Below are 11,457 nucleotides of genomic sequence, written 5' to 3'. Positions count from 1 at the left end.
CACCCAGAAGGCCTTGCCTGGCAAACCACCTGGGCTGCTTTGGCCAAGCTACCCACCCCTGGCAGGGAAGGAATGAAAAAACTAATTGAGTGTGCTTTTAGGGGGCCCTGGTTCCAGTTCTTGGCACAGGTAGAAGCCAGCTGAAGGCAGTGCAGCTTTAAGTTTTTGGCTAGGACAAGCTCACTGCCAACCAGCTAGATCTAAAGGAAGGATACCTGCCTCCTTGCATGGGAGGATGAAGTCACGCCTTTCCTGACTCTATACCAGTCCTTCCCATGCTATTCCCCAGGAAATGACAACCACAATTTGGGGCCCCTGCATCCTTTCACTCTAGCAACAATGAAATGAAGAACTACACCAACAGGCTTTCGCTTTATTCTTCTGTTTATATATTCTCCTGCTCCAGGTTTGGAGGCAGACCATGATATGAGCTCAGTAGTCCTGCTCAGAGTCATGTACCATATTCTGATCAGTTTCCCTTTCCCCTACCCACCACCCCCAACTCAGTCAGGCAACTTGCCCAGTTGTTGCTTTTGGGGGTAAGAGCAGAAGCACAGATGCAGGACTAAGATGACTGTCCCTGCCTCTCCTGTCCCCAATTATAAGACAACAGTCCTGGATAGAATGGATGGAGATTCCAGTGAGGCACAGGAGCCTCTTTCCAAGGCACAAGGGTCCACTTTCTCAAAGGGCCACTGGTTTCTTCAGATTTGGGAAGTGTGCTGGCCAGGAGGTAGGGGCTGCAGTGCCTCCACCTGACTGAGAAGGACAGGAATGAGAGGGCGCTGCTGGGGGTCCACAGTCATCATGGAAGCCACCAACTGCCGCAATGCTGAAGAATGCCTGTAGAGGGAGGAAGGCAGGCTGACTGGAGGACTGGAGGGCAACCCATTCCCCGCTTGCTAAGGCCCCAGCGCAGCTAACACCAGAGGGAGGTGTCTGAAACACTTGGTGTCCCTTTTATTGCTTACCTGGAGCTTTGTGGAATGCTGAGCTGGTTCTGCACAGCAAGGGCCACACTGTCACCCTTCTGGAACACCATGTCATAAGGGCCTTCCCCAAACATCATGGCATACAGCACACAGCCTAGGGACTGAGCATACCTGGGTTACTCTCTGGAAGGGAACTGATGGAGGTAAGACCCATCCCTTGCTGCTCAGTCAAAGGGCACTATCAGGGCCCACAGAAACTGCCACTTATCTGGAGGCCTCTGTATCTCTTGCTTAGCCACTGTCTTTAGCCCTGACATGTAGCTGTACCCACCCTGCTCAAGGGCAGGAATTATACCACTTCCTGAGCAGTTGACTACAGTATCTGTGACAGTCCCAGGAAGGAAGCCAAGGAGGATGGGGACATACCATGGTTCCTGGGGCCTCATGCAGTAGAAACCACAGATCTACCCTCTACTGCACAGTGAGTACAGAGCAGCAATCCTCCCCTGCCCAGGTTCCCAGCCATATGCTCCTCACCCAGACGTCAGTCTGCTCATCAATGACACAGTGGCTCTGCACGGAGAAGAGCTCCGGGGCCCGGTAGGAGATGGTGCATCGCTGGGCCGCCCAGTCCTGGAACAGTGGCCCCAGAGCTCAAAAGTGGGTCACAGGCCACAGTCATGTGACCAAATTGGGGCATGCCCCAGAAGGGACTGAGGATGGGGAACAGGTGGACAAACAAACCTGGAGACTCACCTGCAGGGCCAGGGCCTGGCGGGAACCCTCCACGTGGATACGTGCTTGATTCATGGAACCCAAGTCCATTAAAACAGGCTGCCCCTCATCTCCAAGCAAGATATTGGTGGGCTTTAGGTCTCTATAGTGAAGTGGGAGTGAATCATGAGCATCCCTGGACAGTAAGGCCAAAATCCCAAGGAACAAAAGAATCATGGGGGCTGTTGCTTGAAAGGAGAGCAAAGACTTCCCATTTCTTTTGGTGAGGCTCTTCCTCTTTGCCCAGTAAGTAGGGGATCCTCCCACTGACCTGTGGGCATAACCCTTGGCATGAATGGCCTCAAGGCCTCTGCAGATACCCAGCAGCAGCAGCAGGATTTGGTCCTCAGTCAAGAAGCTGCCTCTGTCCTTCAGTCTCTCTATCTCATTCCACAGCGTACCTCTCTGCAACACAATTTCCCCAGTTTTCCTGAGCCTTCTGTTCGCTCTGTCAAAGCCTATCAACCTGTTCACCACACACACCTCAGATCCCACAGTCCCACTTAAAATCAAAAAACCAAACCAAGTGTCGTTGAGTCGATTCTGACTCATGGCAGCTCCATGTGTCCCACTGGGGTTCCTCTAAACCCCAAATCTGAGTGGCCAAACCCAGGACATGGTCCCTGCTTCCTACACATTTGACTGCCCACACAGCCCTTAGTAAGTGGCTCTATTGCAACCCCCTCCACATCCAAGAGTCCTTCTGACCTTGAAGAAGGGTAGCAGCAGCCAGGCCTCATGTTTCGAGCCCCGCTCCCTCATACAGTAAGCCACGAGGTGGAGGATATTGGGGTGATGGAAGAGCCGATGCATGTCTGCTTCTCGCTGGGCCTCCTCCCGGTCCTGCTGCTCGTGACACAGAATTCGCTTCAGGGCGTAGAAGTGTCCATCATGTAACCCCTCCACTAGGTCCACATAGCTGAACCCACTGTGGGCCAAAGGGGTCAGTGAAGGACCACGGTCATCTCCCGCAATGCCTGCACCCAGAAGAATTCCCTGGGGGAAGAAGGCTGTATTTCCCAACTAGTAGAAACCCATCTGAAGACTATCATACTTTGAGCTCCTCGAGAACAGCGACATAGTCATTTCTGAGGTACTACGATCGTAACACAGAGTTCTGTACTTGGCAGATGCTCAATAAATGTTAAATGAATAACAGCCAACATTTACCAAGTGTTTATGGACCAGGCACTGGGCTTGCCCTCTTATACACATCATCTCAATCCTCACAACTCCATCAGCGAAACATGATTATCTCCATCAAGCATATGACAAAACCATGGCTTACCAAGGTCACACAAGGTAGATCTAGGAGGCCTGGCTGCAGAATTCACCTTTTTGACTACCATGCAGCTAGGCCCCGTTAGGTGACTTAGAGGACAGAGTTAAAACCCTTATACCCCTGTCATGTATGGATTGGTGTCCTTCAATCACCATAATCTGGGAACTCGCTCAGTGATTTCCAAACACTCACCCCTCCCCCAGTTTCTGTATGAAGAGGTAGCGCTTATTGTCAATGACGACAGTTCCCCGAGAGCAGACACACAGCGCATGGCCCATAGTGTCTCAGTCATCCTCCTCAAAGACGGTCTGAGGCTGCAGAAGAATTCGTTCAGGATGAGTGGGCTCTTCCAGGCCATGCACTGAGGGCCCAGCAGAGCATGCTGTAAAGAACAGAAAGGAACAGTCGCGACGACCCCTGAGGTACCAATGCGGAAAGCAGAGGCCTGGATCTGAGGACCTGGCGACACCAGCTCCAACAAGGCTGGGGTCAGGTGCCTTAAAGCCTCAGGCCACGTAACAACTACCACGCCGCTTCCGCCAACCTCAGGCCACCTTTGGGCGGCCCCCGCTCCCACGCCCGTCGGGCCGTAAAGGCAAGGCAGGGCAGTTCGCGGGAGGTGCGAGGCTGGGGCCCACCCCTTCCAGGACCCATCCCTTCTAGGACCCACCCTCGGCAACCGCGCGCAGAGCCCAGGGTCCCCCAGCCCCGGCCCCCCACTGACCTGGCTCGGGCGACAGGGACGCGCTAGCGGCCGGAAACAGTGGTTACATCATCAGTCCGCGCCGGCATAACGGCCCGCGGTATCATAGCAACCGCTGGGCACCCGGACGATGTGGGGGCGCCGCGCTGCGAAGCCCGGGGCAGGCTAGGCCTGGGGAGGACGGGTCCCAGGCGAGGGGTCCCACCTGGCCTTCAAGACGCAGGCACTTGAGCCAAAGGGGAGCAAAACCGGGCCCGGCCCTAGGCCCCCAGGACCTCCATCTCCCAATGCCCGAGGTAGGGGGTCTCATACCTCCCGCGCTCTGGGGCCAGAAAGCGGCCGTCTACTGTACAACCCGGGGACACAGGGAGAAGCAGGTGCTCGAGGTCTGGACTGCTGGAGCTGTGAGCTCTGAAGCCACACAACCTCCAGGGCTCTGGCCCGGATCCCACCACTCTAGGCTTAGTGGTTAAGATCAGACTCGTGAACCAGACTGCCAGGGTCTAAATCCGAACTGAACAGCCTACTAGCTGTGTGACCTCGGGCAAGTTACTTAACGTCTCTGAGCCTCACTTTCCCTAGTCTTTATCCTTCAGCCTTTCTATCTCATTGCACAGCGAACATCTGGGATACAGGCCGTAGTCCCAAAGGTTGTATGGTGCCTATGGTTACCTGCCTGAACCATGAAGCCAGACTGCTGAGTTCAAATCCCAGTGCTACTGAACTAGTGTGTAACTATGAACAGGTTACTTAATATTTCTGTCCCTCAATTTCCTCATCTGTAAAATGGGGATGATAATTATCTACCTCAGAGTTCTTTGAGGATTAAATGAGATATGAAGTGCTTAGCATAATATCTAACACATAGCCTTCAGTAAGTGTTAAAAAAAACAATAACGGTAATTATTACTAATTACCCTGGTCCTCACATCCCAGGCTTGGGACTGTGAGGGCAGGAGGAATGGAGACTGACAAATTCCCAAATCTTGGCACCAAGCAGTTATTCTTAAAATCTCTTGCTCAGGCAGGCAGGGATGAACTGGGAGAGTGGGATGGGGATAAGATGGAATGAATGGCCAGGACGGACCCTTTTTCTCAAACAGGGCTTTCCAGGAGAAACATCCCTTTTGTAACCTGGTTCTCCGTTTTCATACCCCGATCATGGGGAAGATTGTCTGAGGTTTCCCTTAGTTCTGAACAGGCGTTAGCCCCTGGTTCTGACATTCATTCGTCTATATTTAACCTGCTGTGTGTCCACTCTGGAGGATTTAAGATGGACCAGGCACTGCTTGCCTTTAGGGAGTTATTCTAGTAGAGCTGTGATTCTCAGTCTTGAATGTGTTTAGGGTCTCCTGAGGATGTTGTTAAAATACAAATTCTGGTTCCATAGGTCTGAGAAAGGACCTGAGATTCTGTATTTCTAACTAGCTCCCAGGTTATGCTGACGAAGCTGGTCCGATGGATTGCACTTTGAGTAGCAAGATATAGAGGATTTTACAATCTAGTAGAGTGGCAGGTGGCTGCAGGCTGGAGACAAAAGTCCAGGGTAATCTTCTGGCAACTTGGGGTGGTCTCCGCCCCCTTGCTCACTGAGGTTCCCTCCCAGGAATCCCACGTGACGGTTGGACCTCAGTCTCAAAACTAGGAGCCCTGCAAGCGCCGTGGCTCCCAAGATGCCGCCCTGCCTTCTCTCTCTGCTGCTGCCGTTCCTGACGCTGCTGCTGCCCCAGGTAAGATAAGAGGGTTGAGCCGGCCTGCCGGGTTCGATGAGGCCGGATCAGATTCGGCGGATGTAGGGAAAGTAAAAATAATAACTGGCGGGGCTATTTACATATTCTCCGCTCTCGGCAGACGCTGATCCCCACTGCAGACCTCTGCTGAGCAGCGTCTCTACTTTAATTTGCAGGCAGACACTCGGTCTTTCGTAGTGGATCGGGATCATAACCGGTTCCTCCTGGACGGGGTTCCGTTCCGCTATGTATCTGGCAGCCTGCACTACTTCCGGGTACCGCGGGTGCTTTGGGCAGACCGGCTTTTCAAAATGCGAATGAGCGGCCTTAACGCCATACAGTTGTAAGAAGTGCTCAGAGAGCCGTGGAGAGGCGGGGCTTACCCTTCGTACCACCCCCTTAGGAGGAAGCTTGGGGCAGAAAGACTGGCACAGGATGGAGAGGGGTTGGAGCACCAGGGCTCCCAGGCCAAGGGTGGGAAAGGGTGGGCCAGGACATTTTTCCAACTGCTTCCTGGAGATTTCCTGCAGAGCCTGAGCCCTTAGGCCTCACTGGTATCTCTCCACTTTGGGCCCTGTTAACCTCTTCTTTCCTCCAGTTACGTGCCTTGGAACTACCATGAGCCAGAGCCTGGGGTCTATAACTTTAATGGCAGCCGGGACCTCACTGCGTTTCTGAATGAGGCAAATAAGGCGAACTTGTTGGTCATACTGAGACCAGGACCTTATATTTGTGCAGAGTGGGAGATGGTGAGTTAGTTGGAGAAGGGATAGAAGAACCAAAGCCACCCTTGTATGATTCCTAGACAACTCCCTTCTGCCCATACTGTAGGGCCACTTCCAACACTGCACTGAACTTCCTCCCTTCCTACCTCCCCCACTCCACCCCAAAACAACAAAACCTACACTCTTCCTTGTGTTTATGTTTCTCTCAGGGGGGTCTCCCATCCTGGTTGCTTCGAAAACCTAAAATTCATCTGAGAACCTCAGATCCAGGTGAGTTGAGACAGAAGATTCAATAGAAGAAGGCAAACAACAATTGGCTCAGGTATCAGAGAAGGTTTTCTTGAGGAAGCGAGCTATAATTTAAGCATGAGTTGCAATTGGCCAAATGAAGGAAGTGGGGACAAAAAAAATGTCAGGCAGAAGTAATAACATGCATGAAGACCTGAGAGTGAATCACAGAAATCACAAGTAGGAGTTGAGAATTTAAGGCATGCTACCTTTTTTACCTAATGTAAACCAGGGATCTTTCAATTGATGGCTAAAATCGACCGGACAGTGCATTAGGGTACAGGTTACACATTACACATTTCTGTGAATTCACAGGCCACTTTATAGCAATTTGAGGCATAAGCTGATTACATAATAATAGCTCTATAAGGTTTAAGATGTATTTAACATTTTTATTACAGGAAAAAAACAAATGTGTAAGAAACACTGCTTTAAGGTCTCCTATGTTGAAATTCCATTGATATGCAAATATATGAGTGCTTAGGGTTGAGTTTCTTCTGACAAGAGTCAGTCAGTGCTTCCCAGATTTAGTTATGTATAAGTGGGATAAACGGAGAGAAGAATGAAGTTGTCAAGGATTTCATTTTACTTGGACCCACAATCAACACCCATGGAAGCCAGCAGTCAAGAAATCAAACGACGCATTGCATTTGGCAAACCTGCTGCAAAAGACCTCTTTAAAGTGTTAAAAAGCAAAGATGTCACTTTAAGGACTAAGGTGCACCTAACCCAAGCCATGGCCTTTTCAGTCACCTCATATTGCGTGTGAAAGCTGGACAGTGAAAAACGAAGACCAAAGAAGAATTGATGCCTTTGAATTATGGTGTTGGCAAAGAATATTGAGTGTACCATGGACTGCCAGAAGAACAAACACATCTGTCTTAGAAGAAGTACAGCCAAAATGCTCCTTAGAAGCAAGGGTGGCAAGACTTCATCTCACATACTTTGGGCATGTTATCAGGAGGGACAAGTCCCTGGAGAAGGACATCATGCTTGGTAAAGTAGAGGGTCAAGAAAAAAGAAAAAGACCCTCAACTAGATGGATTGATATAGTGGCTGCAACAATGGGCTCAAGCATAACAACGATTGTGAGGATGGCGCAGTTCTAGACAGTGCTTCGTTCTGTTGTACATAGGGTTGCTATGAGTCAGGAATGACTTGACGGCACCTAACAACAGCAAGTGGGATGGAGGAGCCCTGGTGGCACAGTGGTTAAGAGCTCGGCTGCTAATCAAAAGGTCAGCAGTTCAAATCCACCGGCTGCTCCTCGGAAACCATATAGGGCAGTTCTACTCTGTCTTGTAGGGTCACTGTGAGTCGGAATCGACTCAGCGGCAATGGATTTGGTTCAGATAAGTCAGATGGAGACTGCAGCCCCAAGTATAGTCAGCATGGAAGTTGCTAGTATTGACGCTGGTTGGTGTGTTTGTGTATGTGTGTGCAGAGGTTGTGGTAGCCCCTAATGAGCAGAGCACTGTGGGCTCAGAGAGCGCGGCTTCTTCCTTTAGACTTCCTTGCTGCAGTGGACTCCTGGTTTCATGTCTTGCTGCCCAAGATATATCCATGGCTGTACCACAATGGGGGCAACATCATTAGCATTCAGGTACAAGTGAAAAGTTGACTGGGCAAGGAAAAGGGGGTGTAGGAGGTCCTTAACCTCCTCACTGAACTCCTTTTTCCCTTCTTCCTGGCAGGTGGAGAATGAATATGGTAGTTATAAGGCCTGTGATTTCAGCTACATGAGGCACCTGGCTGGGCTCTTCCGTACAATACTGGGAGACAAGATCTTGCTCTTTACCACTGATGGGCCTGAAGGACTCAAATGTGGCACCCTCCAGGGACTCTATACCACTGTAGATTTTGGCCCAGGTCTCCTAAGCAAGGGGTAGGAATATGGTCAGGGGAAGGGGCACCTCTTCTATAATGTTTATCTTTCACCTCTGCCTCCTTTCTGCAGCCGACAACATGACCAAAATCTTTAACCAGCTTCGGAAGTATGAACCCCATGGGCCATTGGTGAGGGGCCAGAGGCAGGGGAATCAAAGCAAGAGTCAGGGATGGGAAAAAGTCGAGCTTGGTTCCCATCTTGCTCACCCCATTTTCCTTTCACTTCACACTCTAGGTAAACTCTGAGTACTACACAGGCTGGCTGGATTACTGGGGCCAGAATCATTCCACACGGTCCATTCCAGCTGTAACCAAGGGACTAGAGAACATGCTGAAGTTGGGAGCCAGTGTGAACATGTAACTTGGAGGCACTGAGGCCAACATGAATCTGTTCGGGGAGTTGGGGATGGATGTTAAGACTTAATGGGTCAGCTTTTACCTTTCCCTGTACCCTCCCCCACATCAGGTACATGTTCCATGGAGGTACCAACTTTGGATACTGGAATGGTGAGTCCAGATGGTCCCTGGGGCAGAAAAGCAGGGAGGTAGCAAGGAATTAGAACCTGAGGGCTGGATCGTTCAGGATGTCTAGAAACTAGGTATGGCCACTGCTGCTACCTCTGATGGCAAAATTCACTGCATCAAACCCTTTCTTTGCTTATTGCCTATCATCTGAAATATTTAAGTTAATTAATTAAATTGGTTCAACCCCAGGTGCTGATGAGAAAGGGTACTTCCTTCCAATTACTACCAGCTATGACTACGATGCACCCCTCTCTGAAGCAGGAGACCCCACACCTAAGCTTTTTGCTCTTCGGAATGTCATCAGCAAGGTGCACTATCACTTCATCAAGCTTCAAAGACTTTTATTAATTTGGGGAAAGGAAGTGGTCAAGTTGTTTGTAGAGGGATCCCATAAAGCAGTGGTTCTTGCCTGAGCCACAGAGCCCTCTGAGTGTCCCAGGGAAACATTCCCCACTGACATGTGACTATTTGGAGAGCTATACACTTGTGTGCAAAATTACAGGGTTTTATGACCCCCGGAGCCCTTGTCTGGACCCCAGCTACATGAGGCTCCCTGCTCTAGGGCCTTGGAATAGGGGTTGTTCCTGTGGCTTACCTATGGCTCTTGAGAGAATTTGGGTTCAGTTCCAGGAAATTCCCTTGGGACCCTTACCTCCCCCCAGCCCCAAGATGATGCTTGGACCTTTGACTCTGCACCTGGTAAGTTCCTCTTCATCTTTTCTCTAGTTCTACTCCTTTATTCTCTAAGTATCCCATCCTGTCCTGTCCCTCTATTCTGATACTTTTCTGTTATTCTAATAGGATGGAAGTTTGCTGGCATTCCTAGACTTCCTATGCCCCCAAGGGCCCATCCGTTCAATCTTGCCGATGACCTTTGAGGCTGTCAAGCAGGTAGGGCATAAATGCACACCTGGTAGGTTTGGAAATTTTCTTCAACAGCCATAGCCAAAGGTTCCCTCTGGCTACCCATCTTCCCCACAGTATCATTTCTTATTTCTCAGTTCATCTTAAGTACTTGCTCTTCCACATCCAGGACCATGGCTTTGTGTTGTACCGGACCCATCTGGTCAATACCTTTACAGAGCCGACATCCTTCTGGGTGCCAAATGATGGACTCCATGACCGTGCCTACGTGATGGTGAATGGGGTAAGAGCCTGAATCCAGGCTCACTTCCTCCCCTCCCCAGTGTGCTTTAGCTTTAAGTTCCGATATCTTTTTCCACCTGCCTGCTTACATTTGCAGGGGTCCAGAGAGAAGCTGGGAGGAGAAAGTTTGACTAAGAGTAGAGTTCCAGAACAGATGGGTAACTGATAGATGGGCTCACATTCTCTTTGCCCTCCAAATAGGCTTCCTGTGTAACAGCCAGGAGCTAGATGCTGAGCCCTTCTTCTCATAGAGCCTCTCTTATCCACAGGTGTTTCAGGGTGTTTTGGAACGAAACATGAAACACAGATTATTTTTGACGGGGAAAATGGGGGACAAACTGGATGTCTTGGTGGAAAACATGGGGAGGCTCAGTTTTGGGTCTAACAGCAGTGACTTCAAGGTGAGCTAGCCTTGCCATTCCTACCCCCAATACCCTTATCGACCATCCTCTCTTGGAAGGACAGGGGCCTCATGCAAGATAACCAGAGCTATGTCCTTTGGAGTCAGGCAGAGAAGTAATGGCTTGCAGGGATCTTGACATGGCTACCGGTTATATCCCAGGGCTTGGTTAGGGATCTGGTTTGGCCGCAGAGATTAGTGGATGATTAATTTTCATTTGCCTTCCCCACAGGGCCTGTTAGAGCCACCACTTATGGGGCACGTAGTCCTTACCCAGTGGCTCATATTCCCTCTGAAAATTGATAGTCTTGTAAAGTGGTGGTTTCATATCCAGTTGCCAAGAAGATCACAACCTTCAACTTCCTCTGGCCCCACCTTCTACTCTGCATCGTTTCCAATTTTAGGCTCAGTCGGGGACACATTTCTGTATCTACCTGGATGGTCCAAGGTATTGCTGATGGTGGTGATTGAGGGGTGGTAGTGGTATGATGGTAAAGAGGAAAATGATGGAGGGGGAGCAGAAATTACTCCTCTGACTGGAAACTCAAAAAGGGCGGGGGAGAGATTCTACTTCCTTGCAAGCTGACCCTTTCTTTTCCCCACCCCACTTCCTAGGGCCAAGTCTGGATCAATGGGTTTAACTTGGGCCGGTACTGGACAAAACGGGGGCCACAACAGACCCTCTATGTGCCAAGACCCCTGCTATTTCCTAGGGGAACATTCAACAAAATCACATTGCTGGAGCTAGAAAATGTGCCTCCTAGGCCCCAAATCCAATTTCTGGACAAGCCTATCCTCAATAGCACCTTGTATAGGACATACCTCTATTCCTTCTCAGCTGGTGAACAAATGGAGTTAAGTGGGCACTGAAAGAAAGGTAACCCTTGTACCTGGGACATGGAGTGGTCAGGATCCCTTGGTGCTGGCCATGGGGACCATACAAAACCAAAGGCCACAAGGCCTGGACGGAAGTACAAGTGCAGTTTCTTTGCCAAACTTTATTTTGATTAAAGTTCCAGAGACAGTACCAGCTCCACACACCTCTGTGGCCCTATCTTTGCCCTG

At 50.2% G+C, this 11,457-nt stretch overlaps 2 protein-coding genes across 7 annotated transcripts; one reads left to right on the top strand and one right to left on the bottom strand.

Moving 5' to 3' along the window:
* Positions 1 to 146: 146 nt before the first annotated feature.
* Positions 147 to 3,762, bottom strand: STK16 (serine/threonine kinase 16). 2 transcript variants are annotated; one of them, XM_049888256.1, is made up of 8 exons: positions 3,713 to 3,762; positions 3,181 to 3,370; positions 2,415 to 2,634; positions 1,978 to 2,111; positions 1,689 to 1,809; positions 1,470 to 1,565; positions 972 to 1,093; positions 147 to 843 (listed from the first exon to the last, which is right to left on the bottom strand). In XM_049888256.1, exons 2-8 carry the CDS (start codon positions 3,264 to 3,266, stop codon positions 705 to 707), a joined length of 918 nt encoding a protein of 305 aa, XP_049744213.1. In that variant the 5' UTR covers positions 3,267 to 3,370; positions 3,713 to 3,762; the 3' UTR covers positions 147 to 704. The 2 variants fall into 2 exon arrangements, with proteins under 2 accessions (XP_049744213.1, XP_049744214.1); XM_049888257.1 differs by lacking the exon at positions 3,713 to 3,762 and adding an exon at positions 3,659 to 3,708.
* Positions 3,763 to 3,782: 20 nt separating this feature from the next.
* Positions 3,783 to 11,265, top strand: GLB1L (galactosidase beta 1 like). Of its 5 annotated transcripts, none has more exons than XM_049888249.1 (17): positions 3,783 to 3,987; positions 5,298 to 5,421; positions 5,598 to 5,764; positions 6,020 to 6,170; positions 6,356 to 6,416; positions 7,943 to 8,037; positions 8,129 to 8,303; positions 8,392 to 8,450; positions 8,557 to 8,678; positions 8,788 to 8,828; positions 9,036 to 9,154; positions 9,471 to 9,545; positions 9,648 to 9,737; positions 9,880 to 9,984; positions 10,262 to 10,393; positions 10,625 to 10,840; positions 11,008 to 11,265. In XM_049888249.1, the coding sequence occupies exons 2-17, from the start codon at positions 5,365 to 5,367 to the stop codon at positions 11,260 to 11,262; spliced, it is 1,920 nt and encodes a 639-aa protein (XP_049744206.1). In that variant the 5' UTR covers positions 3,783 to 3,987; positions 5,298 to 5,364; the 3' UTR covers positions 11,263 to 11,265. The 5 variants fall into 5 exon arrangements, with proteins under 5 accessions (XP_049744206.1, XP_049744207.1, XP_049744209.1 ...); XM_049888248.1 differs by having other exon boundaries at positions 3,785 to 3,987; positions 9,880 to 9,993; XM_049888250.1 differs by lacking the exon at positions 10,262 to 10,393 and having other exon boundaries at positions 3,784 to 3,987; positions 9,880 to 9,993.
* The last annotated feature ends 192 nt before the right edge of the window (positions 11,266 to 11,457 follow it).

The sequence above is a fragment of the Elephas maximus genome, chromosome 6 (genome assembly GCF_024166365.1).
Source record: "Elephas maximus indicus isolate mEleMax1 chromosome 6, mEleMax1 primary haplotype, whole genome shotgun sequence".
Lineage (NCBI taxonomy): Eukaryota > Metazoa > Chordata > Mammalia > Proboscidea > Elephantidae > Elephas > Elephas maximus.
The sequence above is the reverse complement of the archived record's forward strand: the minus strand, read 5'-3'. Positions and strand labels throughout refer to the sequence as shown.